The sequence below is a fragment of the Elephas maximus genome, chromosome 7 (assembly GCF_024166365.1).
Source record: "Elephas maximus indicus isolate mEleMax1 chromosome 7, mEleMax1 primary haplotype, whole genome shotgun sequence".
In the NCBI taxonomy this organism is placed as follows: domain Eukaryota; kingdom Metazoa; phylum Chordata; class Mammalia; order Proboscidea; family Elephantidae; genus Elephas; species Elephas maximus.
Window position 1 is genome coordinate 101,971,589 of NC_064825.1, and position 21,249 is coordinate 101,992,837.

Consider the following 21,249-nt stretch of genomic DNA (forward strand, 5'->3'; position numbering starts at 1 on the left):
CCGTTAAGTCAATTTTGACTCGTGGCAACACTATAGGGCAGAGTAGGACTGCCCCATAGGGTTTCCAAGGCTGAAATCTTTACAGAAACAGACTGCTACATCTTTCTCCTGTTGACCTTTTGGTTAGCATCTGAGTGCTTAACCACTGCACCACCAGAGCTCCTTAGGGGGCAATAGCCTGTAATAAAAACAACTCAGACCATTTACTGACCAGGAAAAACTTTAAAAATCAGAATGAATAGGGTGGCAAAGCCAGAATGCCCAACCAAAGGGCAAGTTAAGCAAGAGGGAAAAAGATCCTGAGTTTTAATACTGGTATATACAAATCTCAGAGCAAAGGCAGAGCTCCAAATAAGCTAGAGCTGAGAAGAGCAACCGACCAGTGACCCTTTAGATTCTATACTCTCGAAAGAAGATAGGATCTAGAGATAAGGCATTGAGATGGAAAACCAAATCCATGCACAGAACATTCTGGCGGAGTAGAAACAAGGGGAGAGGGAAAGTGCTGAGAGTTCTAAGAGCAAAGGAATTAAAGGTACTTGAGATAACGATGGACTCAGAAAACTATATAGAGTCTACCACTCTGTTCAGTGCTTATACCAGGTCAACACAAGCAAGGCTCCACGAGATGAAGGAGGCAAAACAAATTTGACAGACACTGAATATGAGTGGATTGGAAGATGTCTGCCAGAAGGACAGTGGGAGAAAGGCAAACCCAAAGAGATAATTTCCCTTAGAAAGAGTGAAGAGTGCTAAATATTGGGGCCCAACACAACAGACACAGAAGAAAGACGTGACAGTCTGCTTCTTGAAAGATTACAGCCTCGGAAACCCTGTGGGGCACTTTTACTCTGTCCTACAGGGTCACTACGAGTCAGAATTGACTTGACGGCAGTGGATTTGGTTTGGTAACATAACATAGCCCAAGCCCTTTTCAAGGGGGGCTTAAACAAAAAATGGTGAAAATCAGAGTGTACAAATAGGTTGTTATTGCTACTCCATCACAGGAGGACTCTTTTACACCAGAACACTTTTCAGGGAAACACCAGAGAAATCCTCATCAATTTCATCAGCCAGAAGCTGCCTTTAAGCCAGCAGGATAAGAGCTGGCTGGGTTCTTAATGGCTTTCCCAGCTGTTGAACTCTATGCATCTTTGATTAACTCTCAGAGGGGCATTTGGGAAGGGGAGGGGAAAAATAAGCAAGACTTTACAAGGAAAAAACACCCTCAAGCAATCAAGCATCCAAGACAAGTGCCAAATACAAGAAGATGCATCTCCAGAACAAGGGAAAAACACAGCAGCAACTCTTCTGCTAAATACCTGGGATTAATTGCCTCAGAGAGAGGCTATAATTTAAAGGAATGAAAAATACACCTGCAGACTCCTGTCTAAGTCCTGACCAGAGTCAGGTTGTCATTGCTTTTCAGTGACAAACGGCTGACTTGGTCTTTATAAATGAAGCTCTTGCAGCAAGAAGCTCAAAAGGCCATCGTCCTCTTGACAGCACACAGTTGACTGCTGAAAATCAGACTATTAAAAAAAAAAAAAAAAAAAAAACTTGCTTCCCTGTGCCTCTCTTTCTACTCAATCTTCAGATAATAGAAGGCCTAGTTGTTATTCTTATCCCTGGATGGCACATAATCTTGCCCATCACTAAGAACATACTTCTTTGCTCGAGGCTGTGCTGGAAACCAAGGCCCCAGTCTCTCCTTCCAAAGACTGTGCACACATATAAGGGCTCAAATCTCTGGGAGGAAGACACAGTCCCAGGTGATGTCATCTACAAGGGATATCTAATAGCATAGGCCTCCTGGGACTGCAGAGCCTTAATTTTTCTCCAAGGAATAGTAATATAAGAGATAGTGTGAGATAATTGCCATTTACAAGTTTCTTTCCTTCTTTATTTTACCTTTTAATTTCATCTGCATGCATTATGCAAATCCATATTCCTACTGCACATTTTTTTTCTGGCTGTTTAATTATTCTTTCTGTATTTTCCCATTCTCAGTCCAAGCACAATCCAAATATATTCCATTTTCTTTCTCCTGCATTCCCCAAACATACCCCATAGGTATTTATATGTATTTTATTTGCCCAGAAAGGGTGCTAATTCTAGAGTCACCAAACAATATTATAAATTTCTAAGCAATAGGCTCACAATCCTTGGTTAAAGAGCTAAAATTCTGGTAGGCATGTATAGATTTTACAATATATTGGGGTATTACAGGTACCAGATATCCTATTCCTAAGACTTAGGCAGTCTCTTTACTTTTCTGAGACTTTCCATTATTCCACCTCTGTTGTGTACAACAGAAATTCTTCCAAGGTAGTGAACTCCAATAAAGAACCAAGATTCTTAGGGCTAAAAGAAAAGTCAAAGATTATCTAATCTCACTTTACAGATCACACAGTGAAACCTAGGGAGGGAAAGAGACTTGCCCAAAACCATATGCAAATCACAGGCTAAGCCAAGACTAGAACCCAAGGCTCTTCCCTAGACAATAGTTGTCAGGCTGTGGGGCTAGCAGGCAATGACAAGTGATCCCAGTTCCAATCACTGCTGTTCTAGGAATCACTTGCTATTTATAAACTTAGTTCAAAATTGGCTCCAGGGAGAGTAAAAAAGGAGTTGGGCAATATTTCATTTGAAGTAGTACGAAGTGAGATGGCTGAGCTCTCAGGCAGCTCATTCCCCTAGAAATATCCACAAACAGGCCCCACTCTTAGAAACACCAAGACCTCTTACACCCAATATCTAAAATTTGGCCCTCATAAATCCTTGCCTGTACTACATCCACTGCTGTCTAACTGGTTTTCCTGAATCCATCTACCTGCCATTTTAGTTCCCCTAAACCAATGCTGCCAGTTAGCTGCCTAAAATACAGATCAAATTATGGTTACCTCCAGGTAAAAACAAAGTCCAAATTTCTTAACCAGGCGTTTCAAGCTCTCCACAGTTCAGGTCCCTTTCTGATCTTCTCTCTCATATTACAAACATTCCATACTTCTGGGCACAGATTATTCAGGCTCCCTCAATAAATCCGGTAAACTCCCTCCCAAGATTTCAGATGGCAGCAGCTAACCTTACCTTTCTTGGCTACATGTTATGCATTTGTTATTAAATACTAGTCACGGGCTCCCACAGAAGTCCTGGAAATTCCAGGACCAGAACAGAGGGCAGAGGCAAGTACCATGTTTTACGCAAATAACGCATGCCTTCTACGTGTTTGCCAACCACGCCCTACTCCTGGTGAGACATTTTCATAAGTACTGCTATACCAATTTTTTTTACATGTTGCTGTAAAAAAAATTAGCACAGCACGTTTACGAAATACCTCATGGGGGGAGGGTGCAGTTGGCAAACAAATGTAGAAGGTGCACATTATCTGCATAAAACATGGCACTACCAAGGACATGTGGCTTCACCTTGCAGAAATTTCTAGTGAGGAGAATTTGAAGCAAGTAGATGAGTCTTACAAAGTTATCAGTATTTCATCTAGAGACGATGATTAAGGGAGTATAGTATTATCTGGTTTCTAACATAGTTTTTTTTTTTTTTTTAACATAGTTTAGCTATGACTCAACTAAAATATTTTTTAAAACTTTTTTCAAAAAGGCAGATAAAGAACATCAAATTGTGAATGAAGAGCAAACAACATCCTCTATGACGAAGTGATGGCAGAGGTGAGGTTGGCACACATGGTGAAAGCCTTCAGAATTCTATTCAGATATACCATCCACCAAGAAGATCTTTTAAGAGCTTCTTCGTCAAAAGTATCTAGCATTGGTACCATAAAAGGAGAAGCACTCTCTGAATGAGACTCCTCTGTACATGTGTATGTGGTAGTGCTAGAACGTATCATGCCACACTAAGGAACCAAAACCCCCAGAAACGACTGTCATAATACTTACAACTAAACACCTTTGCATATGTGGTCACAATACAGACCTCTGTGTAAAGGGGACTCAAATGCAGCCAGACAAATTAGAAGAGTTAAGAAAAGAAATATGATAGACCTAAAGAGACTTCATTTCAAGACAAGACTAGAATTCTAACTGAGATGTTTTCCCTAGGCAGAAATCCGAAGTATAGCTCAGCATCACAACTGTTAATGAAGGACTTGTTTTCTTCTATGCTAGAATGATTTTCAAGAAGTTGAATATAATAACTCAGTGGCTGGTATACACAGTGGAGATATCTCTGGTTTATCTAACCTGAAGCTTCTCTAGTTCCAAATGTCAGTGGCAAGGACTTTGCTCAGGGTATCCTTCTGCCCTGGAAGGCAAAACAGCTACAGAAAGAGTCCCTTTCATTGAGGTAGGAAGGGTAGGAATGTGAGCTGGGGATGATTCTGGGATTGTAATTATATTTAAAATAACTGATAAAATGGGAAAGAAGCACAGTTGGAACAATAGTCATACGGCCTCTTCTGCAGGCCTCAGCAACTTCCAGGACACAACACTTAGTCTGCGCTTCCTAAGTCTCCCCTCCCTCTTTCCAGCGGGAGAGTGAAAATGAAAATGGGAGTTTTCCTTATGCCCATTTGTCATCAGCATTCTAACAGGTGGTCTGGGCTTGAAAGCAGGCAGACAGCAATGTCAGGGGCAGCCACACCTTCACCCTGCTTGTGAACATCTTCATGCAAAGACAGGTGCTGAGGGCTTCAGGAGAGACCTGCTGACAGTAGGTTTCTGGGTGTCCTGTTTCTGCATTTTCATAAACACAGGGACCCTGTGGTCTCAATCCTTGGTGCAGACAAGATGAATGGCAGGGGGAAGGGATGGCTGCCTGGAAAGACGGTCATTAATCCAGACCACAAAAATATAGGAAATTTAACCTGATGCTGACCAACCTCCAAAGCCGTCTTCCCTAGAGATAAATCTCAATAGTCTTGTTCTACAGCAAGCTCATGGAAGGGCTCAAATATGGCTGTACATCATTTCTAAAGGGTTTTAAATCTGCAGGACAATAAGAGTCAGACACTAAATATGCTTCTTTCTGTTCTCTAATCTCAGACATGTCTATGATTTGGTCAAGTCTCAATATCCTCTTTCAGAAAAATACCATAATGGAGTAAATAACTATCCCATCGGGTCACTGGAATGAATAAACAAGATTAAAAATATGTATACATATAATGCATATGAATGTATTTATACATATTATATACATAAATATTTTATAAGATATAAATTAACATAAAACCAAAAAACCAAACCCAGTGCCGTCAAGTCGATTCTGACTCATAGCGACCCTATAGGACAGAGTAGAACTGCCCCATAGACTTTCCAAAGACCTCCTGGTGGATTCGAACTGCCGACCCTTTGGTTAGCAGCCATAGCACTTAACCATTATGCCACCAGGGTTTCCATAAATTAACATATATATAAAAATATTAGTACACCTGATACCTTCCATTCAATAGATGACAGAAGAGAACCAAAAAGGACAGGATCTGGGTAATGGCTCCTTTGGTTTTCTGGGGAACTCTATATACCTGGATAGGAGCCAGAGAATTGCCAAAAGATCTACTGAATTAGCAAATGGGAGGAGGATGAAGAGGTCAAAGTGGGGTAACAAATGCAGGCACATGATGTGCTATGAAGGTGAGAAAGCCCAACAGAATGGTCTCTCTTAAGGGCACCTAGTAAGGAGGATTCCAGGTCACATCGAAGTTACCTGGTTCTCTGTACCTGAAACTACTATGATCTATGGCTGTACATGCCTCTAACTTTCCTTCTAGTTATCAAGTTAAGGAAAAGGACTGTTGTTGTTGTTACTTTCCATCAAGTCAGCCCCCAACTCATGGCCAACCTATGCGCAACAAAACGAAATACTGCCTGGTTCTGTACCATACCCACGATCAGTTGTGAACTGGACCATTGTGATACACTAGGTTTTTGTTGGCTAATTTCTGGAAGTAGATTCTTCTTAGTCCATCTTAGTCTGGAAGCTCCACTGAAACCTGTTCAGCTTCACAGCAATACTCAAGGCTCCACTGACAGAAGGGTGGTAGTTGCACATGAAGTGCACTGGCTAGGAATTGATCCCGGGTCTCCCACGTGGAAGGTGAGAATTCTACCACTGATAAAATTAAAATGGGCTGGTACTTTTCTAATTTCTTACTATCACCCTCTTCCGAGCACCTAGAAACTAAGAGCAGACAGGGGAGCAAACACAAGCAGTACTCAGTTTACAGTGGCGGTGGGGCGGGCAGGGAAGGAGACAGAAAGAAGGAACAGACGGTAAATCAGTTTCAACCAGCCAGCAACATCCTTCACTGGAAGACCTGGACTACTAACGTTAGGTGACTAATCCACAGCTGCTATTAAAAACAAGATTACAGTCTGCATTAGCCCAAAACGAGAGACAAACACCCAAGGGAGGGGCTTTTGGAAGGGTATTAGAGAAATCAGCTCCTCCTTATTAACCGAGGAGCAATACAAGCCCCCAGGAGAAAAACGGGTAAGTCAGTGCATGAAAGGTGAAGAAGAAAATGTAAACTCAGGTCGTGCTGAAGCCAGGGGGAGGCGAGAGCACAGGTGGGCTGTGGGGAGCACAAGGAGGAGGCAGTCTGACACAGGAAAATCGAGGGGGAAAGAGAGGAGGTGGTAGCAGAAGAAAGGGAAGGTAAGATAAGAACAGAACATTTTAAACTAACCCAGAACTCCATTGTGAAGGACAAGTCACGAGGCAAGACACAGCTCAAAGGCATGAGCCCCACATTTCACGACTGCAAAGAGATAATACACCCTTCTGACTATGCATGGAAAGAGGGCTAGGTGGTCCACAGCACTGACTCCCAGGGCTCTACAGGATTACTGAGAGAAAGTCACCCAGGCTTTTCAGCAGCACCAAATCTCAGCAACCTAGGCATGTATGTTTAAACGGCTTCCCTGAATAGACCTCAGTGCTGGAAAAATAAGAAGGCCTACAAGAGAATATATTACAGGTGTCTGCCTGGCTAAGGGACTGGAGACTCTGTGTTCCCCTCACTGCCAGTATATGCATCCACCTTCCCCTAGAGTGGACAGAAGGGAGAATGATGCTGACTGAGGGTCTGAGAGTAGCTGGGCTTGGCTCCCACAGTTGGTGACAGAGGACCAGCATCCCCGCTCCCTTGGCTACACCAAGCTGCTTCAGTGCACCCCTGCATTTCTTTCATATCTACATCTTACTCAGACAAATAAACCTCCCATTTAGTCTTCCTTGCTTCCAACTATGCAATTGCTAGTGTGTTTATCATAGCATTAGAAAGGCAAATTGGTACAAAGGTTGTTCCCACCTCCTTAATCCTCTCTGTCAAAGAAATTTCTGAAACAATCATAAAGCTCTGTTACAAGATGGCTCCTGAGCTTTCCATTCATTTCAAAGAAGAGGAAGCAGGTCAAGAAGAGGCAAGAACTTTTAAGACCCCAGATCTGACTGAGCTATGTCAAGATGGGGGGTGAAGGGAAATGACTGACGGGCTGCGCTATTCTAATACTGCCAGCAAAAAAGGAGGGAGGAAAACCCACTTAACTACTCTTCTCTCTGTCTTGTTTTGCATGTTTGATTGCAAAACATAGGAATCAAAACAAGAGTGAAATGTCCAATTTGAAACAAGCCAGGAAAGGTCAGGAGCAGGAGGACAGAGAATGCAAAACCCAGCAGTAAGGTAGGGGAGAATCAACTCTGGAGCCTGGAGCTGACTGTTGCTTTAGCTCACTCCTCTATCACCCTCACTAACCCTCAAAAAGGCCAGTAGAAGCAAGAACTGCTCAACCCACCACATTAATGTGACAGGAAACTTTCAAAGGCCCCTTATGAGGGAAGGAAAACAGTGAGAAAGTTTAGGAAAGGGGGCTGCTGCTGTCCACAAGTTGATTCCGACTCATAGCAACCCTACAAGACAGAGGAGAACACCCCCAGAGGGTTTCCCTAGGCTGTAAACTTTATGGGAGCAGATTGCCAGGTGTTTTTTCCCACTCAGCAGCTAGTAGGTTTGGACTGCTGACCTTTAGTTTAGCAGCCCAGCACTTAACCATTGCACCAGCAGAGCTCCTTCAGGCAAGGCAGTACGACCTCAAAAAACCAATCTGATCAAGGGTATCAAGAGAGAGAATCTTCCTTCAAGGAAAATACAAGTATTTTCTTTATTTTTAATCTCCATACTTACTCTGCTTAAGAGAACAAACACCAGCCCTGCTGGCTACCTGATGGTGTGAATATAGCCCATGAGAAACATTTTCACACTCAATGTACACGCAAAAGGGAAATAAAAATGTTGCCCAAAGAGCAGCAGCCTTCTTCTCCCACTCTGGCCTGGGGCCCAATGGGCTGTCTCTGCCCATAGGCTCCAGTGAATCAGCAATGCAACTGCCAGAGGTAGGAGTGCCCTGGGCATTTTCAACCTCTGTCCCATCCTATTACTCATAAATAATAACTTAGGGCTTTGAAGCAAGAATGCCAACCATCCTGGCTCAGACAGTAGCCAACTTGGAAGTACTCACAGCTTGGGAGGAGAGGGAAGAAAGCAAGCTGGGTATGTACTTACTCGAAGTCCTCAAACTCCAAGTCGGTTCCCTCTACGGATGGACCCTGGTTGTCTGAGGAAGAGGAGGAGGTGGAAGAACGGAGACGGTTCTGTTGGTAGCGCATGGAGCGCTGGCGAATACTGTCTCTCCGCGAGAGATACTGGATCATCCTCTGGGCGTAGTATGCAGCAGGAGATAATCTGAGAGAGACAGAGATGGACAAACACAAACTAGCACTAAGTGGGGAATACTGTGAAAGACAGTAAATCCAGCTCTCCTATGACATCTCTCTGCTGAGGCAAACTCCGGAGACATGAAAAATAAAGGGTATTTAACTCGCCAGGAGGTTTGGACTGCAGAACATGCTTATCAGACTATCGCCAGTGTTTCTCTTCTGAGATAAGGCAAACTGGCTGTTTAACCAGTCATTATCTGATCAAGAGTTGCCCTCTCCCAAGAAGATAACACTGGACCTCTCTTTTTAGCTCTTAAGAAAAACAAAAACCAAACCCACTGCTGTCCAGTCGATTCCGACTCATAGTGACCCTACAGGACAGAGCAGAACTGCCCCATAGAGTTTCCAAGGAGCGCCTGGTGGACTTGAACTGCCAACCTTTTGGTTAGCAGCCGTAGCACTTAACCACTACGCCACCAGGGTTTTAGCTCTTTAAGGGATCCCTTTTAGCATCTCTGGATGGCCTTTATACAGATTCACAGCTTTTCCCCAATCATCATTCATGCCCAAAATGTAAGAAATGAAAGCGGCCTCAGCAATCACCTACAGATCATCTTTCTTTCATCTTATAGAAGAGAAAACAGGCCAGAGATAGTAAACCTTAGACGATTAATAAAGGCACCTACAGGCATCATCTTCGCCAGGACTTCTTTCACCTCCAACAAACATACATGGCTCCAGATTTGTCCTGTCCTCTTAAAATGATCTCTTTGAACCTCTTACCCCTCCCTTACTGATTATTCATAAATATCTGTAACATGGAGGAAATATACATGATAGAAATTGACAGTAAAAATAAACTTGGGAGAACAGAGGTTCTAACAGAGAAAAACAGATTTTTCTGCATCTTAAAATCAGATTGATAAGGCTCCATAGGTACTGAGCAATACAGAAGGTAAGAGTCATTCATTCTTCTTCTCCCTTCCTATGGCTATTTTCAGTAAGTAATTAGTCTCGGCCTTTATCTTCAAGTTATGACTTTAGTATTCTCGATACTCCATGACAACTTAGTGTCCTATATACAACTTCCCACATCCCTTTCTTTCTCAAGTCTGTCCTCCATCTCTCACATCACTGCTACATGCTTTGAGGCTGTAAACTGAGAAGGGGAGAAAAAAACAGTAACAGAAAAATGTCTTATGTGATAATATTAAGTGGAGTACTAAGGAATTTCAAGACTCAAGATCTGCCTGAGGCACACACTTCGACCTAGCAATTCCACTAGGAATTTCATCCTACAGAAACACACAAGGACACAAAGATAGATGTAGGAGGAAGTTCACTTGCAACAATGTTAGCAAGAGAGAAAAACTAGGAAACAACCCAAATGCCCATCAACAGATTAAATTATAGCCATACCCAGAAACACTATACTATGTAGCTACTAAAAAGAATAAAGTATCTCTATACACTCAAAAGAAAAGCACTACAAAATAGAATCTTAAGTGGAGGGAAAAATTGAAGAATGGTATTATGTACTACTATGTATACAAAAATATGTATTTCTATAATTAGAGATAGAACTAAAAGGAGACACAGCAATCATAACGAGATTTGGGTGCTTTTATACTTCATGTGCTTCTGTAATGTTTGAGTATAAAGGAAAACAAAGCACCTGTCTTTTGTTATTTTTTTTAAAAAATGGCAATCTGATTGAGATGGAAATAGAAATAGTCCTATCCAAATGGTATGAAAAGTATTTATGAACATCTTGCAGCCTGACTTTTTCATATCCCTGGACATACCTCAGTAAGTCCACTGACCCAGGCTAAAAAAGATCCTGCAGTCAGCTGCTACAGGAACTGAGGTCAAATCTGAAATGCCTGTCATCAGAGATACTGTCCATCTGACCAACCAACAACTGGAATTCCCAAGCAGGCGGGCTGACAATCTTTGGTACTCCAATGTCTGTGTTATGGAACAATACGCTACATTTGGTACCACTGAATCCAAATTATCTTTGCATAGCAGGGGGGAATAGGTTACACAGATGACTTGGTCAAGGTAATAAGGGTATAAGAATTACTTCTTAAAAGCCTCAACTGGCAGAACTTTCATTATCCTTTTGGGACCCTGTTCTCATGCATTTCCCCAGGATAAATCACAGAATTCTAAATTTTCAACAGAGAGAAACCAATACTTCTAAGGTGTTCCTGTATCTACCAAGCATACAGAAAACTAGCAGAAATCAACTAATTGTTGGTTAAATTCTCAAGTCAACCAGACTGGAAAAGACCAGAAGAAAAGTTTCAAGAGGAGAATAAAGATCATTTTTTTGGAACTGTTCTTGAAAAGTGACCATAAATACACTGATTCATCCCTTGGCTGACAGCCTACCCTAACTAAGGGAAAAAATACAATATTACTGGTAATAGAGTTAGTAATAATGCTGCTGCTGGTGATAATACACAAAGATTGTCTTTTTATTTAGGGACACAATCTCAATCCTAAGGAACCCTAATAGTTTAATTGCACTACTGGACAGGGATTCCCTGGGCTATGAAACTAAACATCAATGGTTTAAAAAAAAAAAAAAAACAACTCCTGACACATTATTAAATACAAATACATTCTACCTTCATCCTTTTAGGTATCCAGAGGGGAGCTAGGGATCTGAATGCTGAGGAGAAACCTCACAAAGACTTTGACCTCTACATAATGGTATATGGTAAAGTGTAAAAGGAAAAAAAATTAAACCACCAGTAATAAGGTAACACTCATCATCCTGCTGAAGAGCCTGGAAAAATCAACAGACAATCCTAAAGTGTCCCAGGTAGAAATCTGAAATGTTTAAATAAATCCTCAAGTTTTCTGCAAAACAGAACACTTTCTCCTTCAAAAAACTTACTTTGTGTTCAAAAGTAAAATGTAAAAACATCAACACCACAAAGTATGACACTTTCCGTGATGAAGAAATCAGACTAGGTATAAATAACAGACTTATACATGATGAGACCAAATAAGATCTTCATCTTTAAGAATCACTGTTGAAATGTGCCAGGTCAAAAATTCTATTGAGGCCCTAAAAGAAACTGTTCTATAGAAAGAATTGTTCTATCTCAGTGTTTCAAAGTATTTCACGCATGCCAAAAATTTCCTTCCCTCATTTAGGGGTTATGTTCAGGCCAAATTAGAAGCTAACATAAATCCCCTGTTTCAGTCATCATCTAAATTGCCTACCTGTTTTGAAGTCATGAATCCCTATATTCCCTGATCCTCGGATTTGCCATTTTTGGAGTACAGAAAAGGAAGTAAGAGCACAACGGGGAATCTGTTCACTAGTATCACAGGAAGAACGCTCAGTATCATGACATAGATGTGGCAACAACAAAACCATTTAATATTCCGGTGGATTTGAACTTTTTAAGCAAAGCTCATTTAGCTTTATCTGACCTATACTGCTAACTTGCCAACCCCACCACTATAAATTCCCCTTTTCTTTGGCAAAGCCTCACAATGTGCTCTAGATTAAATTAGGCGCAGGTTACCCCGTTTTTAGATCACTAACAGAATCAGTAAATGCAACTCTGGCAACCCCAAGGGGCTGCTCTCTGCAGGTAAAAATTATACACCACCTCAATGCCCTATTATTGGTTCTCAGTCACCAGATCAGGACAGTGTGGGCCTTCAACTCATCTGAATTTCTTTTTTATCTCTTCAAGAACTTTTCAAATGTCTTCCAACCGGTGTAAAGCAGGCACTTTAAGAAAATGCCAACTTGTTTTATTCAGTTATTTTCTTCAGTCATCTTTTCCTTCAGGTAGTCTCTAAAAACTCAAAATCTGGATGAGCTTGACTGCTGCCTTTTGATTTTCTAAATTCCCTCTCAAAAGAGCACACAGTTCTGTTTTGTTTTTATTTGTAAGTAATTTCTCTAAAAATAAAAACCTTTGTTTCCCTTCTGGCTTTCCCCATGAATGGCAACAGCCTTTCTGACCAGCAGAAAAGGAGTACCCTGTGCCTGCCTGCGGCCTCCTAGATACCTCCTCTAGTGCCCCACTTGCAGAAAAGAGCCCCAAAGGACAAGAGCTCAGTCACAGCCATCTGTCACCAGAGGTTCTGTTCACTTACCTGCAACAATTCCCAATCACCTGAACCACCTGTCTCAAAACTGTAACTGAAGAGTAAAAGAGCACCAGGACCAGAGAGGCACAGAAGGGGGCTTCCAACAGCTAGGCAACCCCAAGGGCCGCCCCTCCCCCCCACCTAGTGCCACTTCTCACTTTGGCCTTACCTCGCTGGGTCTGGGTAAATTGGGTGCTCTCTGGATCCTGCTCCATCATAACGGGATAATGAAATGAGGGAAGACTCCAGCAGCCTCCTAGCAGAGATTAGAAAAATGGCAATAATCCCTGTCAATTACCAACTCAGAGGTCATTCATAAGGAAAAATAGGGGGAAAGATAAATAACTTCCCCCTTAGTAGCCATCTAACACCTGTTATCTGGGATCACACCCTTCCTATAAGCTAAGTGCTGAGAGTCATAAACGAATGAAGAGCTACAGAGCTCCCACACTGGATATGGCCACTGTATTACGTTGAATACTGCTCTTCAGTGAGAAATGAACAAGTGCTTCTGACGTGATCTTCTTTCTATTTGCAGTATCTCCAGTAGACAAATAGGAGGCTGGGATCAACACATGACGGGGAAAATAGGGCAGACACAGACAAAGACTGTCACAAAGTGCCAAAATTTTTCTTGTTGCTCAGTTCCTACATGTTATCATAATCCACGTGACCCTCATTTTCTACTCCTTCCACTTTGCCCACACCCTTTTTGTGAGAAGTACCTTTAACTGACAAAAATCTTTAATTATATAATCTAGACCAATCATAAATTCAACTCATATGTGACACACACATTTTACTGAGCACCTTTTTTTAAATCAGGCAATATACTAAGCACTTCACATGTATTTCCTTATTTAAACCTTACCACAGCCCAGAACGGCAGGTATTACTATACATACATGAGAGCACTGGACCTAGAAGAAGTATAGTGCAATGACACACAGCTACTAAGTGGTAACACCAGGATGCCAGTGAAGGTCCGCTTCCAACCCCTACTCTACACTGCAGCACCCTCCAGTGCCCAGGCAGGTAAGAAGTACGCATACCCACTGGGAGCTATGGAGCCTGGCAAAGAGGACAACCCATGTCCCACCACTCAGCTTGAGCCAATCGTTACTATGCTAGAATGTGGGTTCAATATTGCTGGCTCTCACTGTTTTAAGAGAAGCCAGAAGTTTGAATTTTTGGCACAAAATCTCCTGATTGCTAAATTTTAGCTAAAACATTGTTTTTCTTTTCGTGTAACACCAAAACCCCACTCCCATCAAGTCGACTCTGACTCATAGCAACCCTACAGGACAGAGTAGAACCGCCCCACAGGGTTTCCGAGGCTGCCACATCTCTCTCCCATGGAGCGGCTGGTGGGTTCAAACCGCTGACCTTTCAGTTGGCAGCCAAGTACTTAACCACTGCACCACCAAGCCTCTTTTTTGTACAAGAGCCAGTTAAAATACATCCGATGAATGCAGGCCGGGGGCCCCCAGTGTGCCATGTCTGCCATACTGCTTCTCAACTCAAATGTGCCTTGGTAACCAACCAAAATCCTGCCGTAGAACATGTTTCAAAAGAAATGGTCTGAGAAAGAAACGCATGGTGTTCCTCTCCAGCAGCATCTTGCCTGGTTCTCCCAGGAACAGGTGTCCAGCTCCCTGCCAGACTCTTCTTTAAAGCAGAGATGCAGGGTATGGACATCAGCTACCAATCTTTCCCAGCTGAGTTAACTGAATTCACTGTTATTAAAAACAGCTGGCTTTAGGTGTAGTCATGTACAGTTGCTTTATTCCAGCAACTGGCATTTCCCCTCACAGCTTGGGGAAGAGATACAGCAAAGGATCTGTCAATGTGGCCTGAGATCTTTCCTGCCCAGGACAATCAGCTGTTCAATGATGCTTTTTATCTAGACAAAGCCTATAACAAAGCCTATAACCTCCACACTTAAGACACTTTAAACAGTCCTGCCACTGAAGGGAGAGAATTCAATGTAACCATGAGGAAGGAAGGAAATCAAAAAATACACCTCCCTGATTGAAAGCCTGAATCTTCAATGATATCTATGTTTATAGCAGCAGAAATGCCATATTTCATCAATTGTTAAGAGACACTTTAAAAAAAAAAACAAAAAACATTTTAATGTCTCTGAAACTGGGATGCATGTTACCACTGTGACACAATTTAATTGGCAGGATTTTTTTTTCCTTCATAGGGACACATAAAATAATGGCATGTTTTTGAGTCTTTGAAATATAAAATGTTTGTGAGAGGTAGGGACAGTGAGAGGTACATGGATTGGAGGGGGAAAAAAAAGGGAAAATTTGAGAAGAGTAATTTATGCCACCTTACATAGACAGTATTTACTCATTAAACAAGTTCTGCAGGAACTGGGTGGGAGTCAAAGAAGGGAGGCAAGATCTGGAAGCAGTTGACTGTCCTGGAACACACAGAACCTTGTTCCATCTCCAAAGTGCTTCTCTGGAGGCAGGCCTTAATACCACTGGCCTGTCCTATTATCCTCTAAATGGCTGCTTAGGAAGCGGAGGCCCTTTGGCAAGAAGCATCCTCCAGAGTGACCAAAATATATCCTTCTTTACTTCTGCCTGGAAAATGATCTTGGTAAGTTAAGAGGCAAATATTAGCCCCTACGGTGCCAAGGCAGTGACAATATTCAAAAAGAGGTGAGAGCTGAGGACTTGGTGATGCTGCAAAGGAGATTCCTGAACACCTTTGGATTAGATAAGTCAATTTTAATGATTCCATTTTATAATTCTGCAAGTCTACTTCCCACCCTAGCTTCCTATCTTAATTAGGAAGACTTCCTTAAATCAGAGCTGAACAAAACGTTAAGCTTTATCTCTGGAGAGTCTCTGATGAGGTTCTTTTGGAACATCCATCTCTTGTGCCTAGTTACTACAGAATCTGTTAGCACCATGTGCTTCCGAGGCAGTACGGTGGGACTGGCATGCCCTATATATTTGACATTTTAACTGCTAATATACAAAATCCAAAGAGCCAATTGCTATGACTCCCCCGGCTCCCCTCCCCCAGCATGCATCACACAAATTCTGTTTAGTTACAACACAAGTAACATCTGAAGGAGTAAAAAAAGACTTTTCTAATTGGTGGTGAATAAATAACTAGAGTTACTAGATGAGTAAACATCCCTACCCCTTCTAGGAACCGCAAAGAATGACCTTTCTCCCTCAGAGTTAGCTTCTTGCAAAGAGCCACAAAGAGCCATTGATGGGGAAATGGCACAAGAAAATGGTATTGGGTGGCAGCTGTAAACCTGCTCTGGCCATCACAAATTTGACTTGATTCAATTATCTACCATGCAATTTAATAATGCAGAATCAGGTAGGGCTTAGGAAGGGCTCAGACAAGCTTGTTCAAGCTTGAAGCTGCATTTCATTCTGACCTAAGACCTCAATTTAGAAATGTTTTAAAGGGTCACTGAAGCTCTTACAGAAAACAAAAAAAAACTTTTCTTTCTCTACAGCTTGCTTGGTTCATTCTCTACACCTGTGGTGTCTAAGCAAGGTATGCCAGGGGTTGTATTATTTTGATTTGTTGGAGAGCAAGAATACTAGATGTACATAATACACACACATATATACATGAGGATTGTGCAAAAATATTTTAGTAACAGAGGTATTCTTTTAAAAGTCTGGAGATCACTGCTCTTACAAACTGAACAGTGCTTTAAGAAAATTCAATGTTTTAAAAATATTAAACCACAAATACGTAAAATACAAAAAATAATAACCATATTCAAATATAGGTAAAGAGAGAGAGGGTGATAACGCAAATGTGGTAAAATGTTAACATTTGAGAAAAGTGGGTAAGGTAGGGAAATTTTTTGTACTATTTCTGCAACTTTTCTGTAAATCTGAAATTATTTCAAAATAAAAAGTTAAAAACATTCAAAAACTTAAAGTAAAACACTGAAAACTTAAGAGGTAACTATTCGTTTTTCATATAATTGTTCACTTTTAAAAAGGATTTCTTCAAGTAATAAGTTTCCCCAGTGTTGTAAAGCAGGGATTGGTAACTGGGCCAGTTTCCTGTTTTTGGAAATAAAGTTTTCTCGAACACAGCAGTACCCATTCATTTACATGTTGTCTGTGGTTGTTTTCAGAGCTAGTAAGGTAGAGAGAGCTGGGAGCCCTGGTGGCACAGTGGTTAAGAGCTTGGCTGCTAACCAATAGGTGGGCAGTTCGAATCCACCAGCCGCTCCTTGGAACACTATGGGGCAGTTCTACTCTGTTCTATAGGGTCACTATGAGTCAGAATCAACTTCAGGGCAACGGGTTAAGGTAGAGCTGAGTAGTCTTGACTGAGAAAAGCCCTAAAATGTCTACTACCTGGCCCTTTACAGAAAAAGTCTACTGGCTCTTGCTCTAAAATATCAGCTTACATATCTTAAGTCCCTTTAAAGATGAAGGGAAATCATTAAGGAACAGGACAGGAAAACATGAAATCAAAGTATTAGGCATTACTGCAATTAAGAAAGCTATAAAAAAAAAATGAATACTAAACCCTGCTGAAATCATCAGTCAATAGGAACTTCAAGCTGTAAAATTCCAACCACTTTAATTGAAAACAATTATTTGTTCCTTCCCTGATTAGTATTCTGAATATGTGCAAGGGGGTTCCCTAAATCAGCTGTTTCTTGCTTCTCAAGATCGTGTCCTTTGATGACTACGAAGACGATAAAAAATAGTGGAAGAAAGCGCTAGAAAAGAAAAACATTGTTGGGGCAGATGAGATGGTCATCCAAAAGATTCACTTCAAACTCAATGGATGTCAGGATTGATAAATAGTCAATTTGGGACTTAGCCTAGACAGAATAAACAAGCTAGTGACAACTCCTCCTTACTAAATAATTATACCCTAAAGATATTCTTTTAACAAGTTGTCAGATAACAGAGAAAATCAATATCCCAATGCAAACAAACATGTTCAGATCTTCTCCAACCACTGGAAACAATCAACTGCCAGAACTCTGCGATCGATACTGACATGACGAGCCTGCTTCTAGAAGCTAAGATGCCAATGGTGCCTGTGCCTACAGAGTAATTTCTTAGCCTGGTTTTGCTGTCTGGGTGACATCTGCTATTTCAATTCAGTTGAGACAAACCCAAACTAATATCTCCCTTCTGCCTAGGAAATAAAATCCAAATTCCTCAGCTTGGCATCCAAAGCCAACTTAGCTTTGCAGTCAAATCTCTAACTCCTTTTAGATATACTGTGTGCTCTAGATCAGCTCTGATTCCTTCTAGATATACTATGTGCTCTAGACCAGTGGTTTTTAAGCTTTTTGTTCTCAGGGCCCCTTTAACACTCTTAAAAATTGAGGACCTCAAAAAGCTTTTGTTTATACGCATTTTAGCTATCAGTATTCACCAGATTTGAATTAAAGCTAAGAAAATTTTAACACACAAGCACATAATCCATTAGCCATCAGAACCACAACCTCATTACACGTTATACAGCCCCCCGAAAACTCCACTGTACACTCAGGAAAGAATGAAAGTGAAAACGGCAAAGAACATCTCAGTATTATCATAAAAATTGTTTTGGCTTCAGGGGCCCCAGACTACACTTGGAGAACCACTGCTCTAGTTAAACTAAATATATTCTTCACTACCCCATCTATGCCTTTAGCTTGGCCAGTTCTTCTTTCTGGAAAGTTCCTCCTCCTCATCTCTGCTATAAAAATTTTTCAGAGCTCAAATACTTGACTCCTCCAGCCAGAAGTTCACCTTCTTTTCCCCAACATGCCATATTATTTTTACCTCTCTTAAAGGCCTTCTCCCAAGTCATCTTGTACTGCAGTTACCTGTAAGTATGTCTTGTTTCTGCTACTGGACTACAAGTTACATGAAAGCAGGTACTGAGTCCCAAGTCATCTTTCTAATCCCACTGAAACTACCATCCTAACTAACATGTAATAGGAGGTCAATAAATAAGTGAATCAAACAGCAGGCCTAAATAGACTTGGAAGGATAAACAAGAAGAGCCTATCGGATTGTCCTTCATTGACCCTATGACTTTCAGTTGCTAGATGTCCAAAAACCCACTCTAAAATTCCTGAAGGAACAGGGTTTTCAGAAACTGCTTACATCACCCTTCATCCCTCTGGTCACTTAAGCCCCTCAGGTTAAAGAACTGACGTTGTCGTCCTGATCAGCGCAGTGCAGCCTGGTCCCTGGGAGCTTTTTAAATCATAAGGTCAGAGGCTGGCTACTTGCCTGGGAAGCTACCACTGATGCTCCTGGACTGTATACCTCCGAAAGAGACCTCACAGAGGAAAGAGTGCAATGTTTTCAGGGCGATCAAGGGGCAGGAGGCCAAAAAAACTTGGATGCACTGCTTCATTTCTGAATCTTCTCTGCAAGCCCCAGATCTCTGCCTTGCGCATGCCTAGGCCTGGAGATGACAAGCCCTTATTCTTTGTAAAAATAATTGTGTGTTCTGAAACGACACCTCTATTATGATTTCCAAATTGACATCTCTGCTTTAAAGCAGAGGCATCCAAGCCTCCCAGTTTCACACACTGGCAATTATCGTTTAAGTTATCCAACGATAGTCAGTCATCTGATCGCTGCAGGGCTCCTAGTCCTAGGGGTGCACTTGCAGCACATGCAGTTGCTAGCAGAGCCTGGCAGGCAACTCCTGCCCCTGCTGTGGGGCGACCAAGGCAAGGTGGCACTTCTAAAAGGCTAACCTCGGGAAAAAAACTGACAAACTACAGAAAGAGCTCACGGTGCCTGTCATGTGGATCAGCCTTATTTTACTATCATCAAGCCTAAACAATTCATGGGGTTCAAAACAATGCTCTTCACCAGAAAAGCTTCTTTACAAAACATAGTATTCGTCAATGCCTCTGTGCACTGAGTGAAAGACAGTAAAACATCAGTGCACATAAACATAATCACAGACACTGAAAAGAAAGAGACTAGATACACAGTCATGTATCTAGCTACAAAGAACAGTCTTCCTGAAAAGTCGGCCAGGCCCCTCTGGAAACATCTGACCCTCTGCTAATTGTTTGGTAGGTGGTTACTTTCAACACGATTGTAAAATGGTTGGTTGCCGCTATCCTTAGCTTTTGCAAACCCTCAACATATGACACTAATGTTATGAGACTTCAATTTCTAATAAAACTCATTTTTGTCACCATCTAAGCTCAAAGGCCCAAGCTGATCTACTTGGATGTACTTACTCTGAATCGAAACCCATTTTCTCTGGGAGATGTGGGAGGTCTGCTCACTGACCACAGACTTTGGTCTTTTTGAATTTGGAGTTTAAATCCAAATTTAACCAGAGGACAAGTAAGAGCACAAGAGCACGTCTGAAGTGTTTACAAAGCTGAGGCTATAACCTAAGATTCTGAACTGGGCAAATCTATGAAAAAAGCTCCACGGCCCGTTCAGATACCCACACGCACCCAGGCCCCAAAAGCAGCTAGGTAGGACGTACAGGCTCAATCAAGAGGCGGTGCATCCTCTCTCTTGACTAGTTTCCCCCAAAATCAAGAAGAGATTTACATTTAAACCTTAAACCAAAAATATCCCCTGAAGCCTTCTTAAAACCAAACAATAGTTTAGCTTAACTAGTAAAAAACGTCTGCCTTGAGCATTATGCTCTTTTAAGATCTATTTATACAAGATCAAACTGACAACAGCAACTCAAAAGATTAGACAGGGACCTTGGGGGGCAGCGAGGTTATATTAATGAGGGAGGAACAATTTCAGAAACGGAGGATGATAATGGTTGCAGAACTCGAAGAATGTGATCAATGTCACTGAGCTGTACATGGAGAAACCGTTGAATTGCTGTGTTTTGCTGTGTATGTTCTCAACAACGATAATAAAATTTTAAAAAAGGAGGAGATTTACAGAATAACCCTGAATTTTCAGCCAGTTTTATTCGGAATCATAGGCAAATCCTAAAAAGTCTAGCTCCAGGACTACTAATTCTTCAAAGAATATACTGGTAGAATCATTTACGGTCTCAATACTAGCAGACTTGTAAATTTCTTCCTGGGTGAGTTTTCACATTCACATTCCTGCCCTAAAATTTTAAAAACTCTCGACCGAGGTCATTTAAAGAGTGGCAGGCCCTTGACCCTGGAATACTGCAAACAATGTACTCTATAAACCTCAGGAGGACAGAGAGCTAGCAAGCGAAGCCTTGCAGCGAAATGAGATAAAAGGAACGCACAGTGGGCTAGTGCATTTATTAACCAGAGGCAAAGAGGCATCTTCCGGGCTCATGTCTGTCCAAGTAATGACGTTTCTGGAGTCTACAGAAATAATAGGGGAGAGACATCAACTGCGCCCCCCAAACAGTCCACTGTTACCCCTTAAGCTAACACAAAACTCAGAGCACAATCACTTTTCTTATATCCCGGGTTCATCCTGA

The 21,249-nt window shown here is 41.7% G+C and overlaps 1 protein-coding gene across 9 annotated transcripts in view; it reads right to left on the reverse strand.

The window, feature by feature from the left end:
- AMBRA1 (autophagy and beclin 1 regulator 1) overlaps positions 1–21,249 on the reverse strand; it is a 179,721-nt gene that overhangs the window by 87,215 nt on the left and 71,257 nt on the right. For 5 of the 9 annotated variants that reach the window (XM_049891016.1, XM_049891017.1, XM_049891018.1 and 2 more), the window contains 2 exons: positions 12,989–13,075; positions 8,540–8,719 (listed from right to left, as the gene is read on the reverse strand). The exons of 2 other annotated variants lie outside the window; for them this stretch is intronic. In XM_049891016.1, coding sequence (XP_049746973.1) covers positions 8,540–8,719; positions 12,989–13,075 — 267 coding nt within the window. The remainder of the gene's footprint in view (positions 1–8,539; positions 8,720–12,988; positions 13,076–21,249) is intronic. 2 more of the 9 variants (XM_049891019.1, XM_049891023.1) reach the window with 1 other exon arrangement.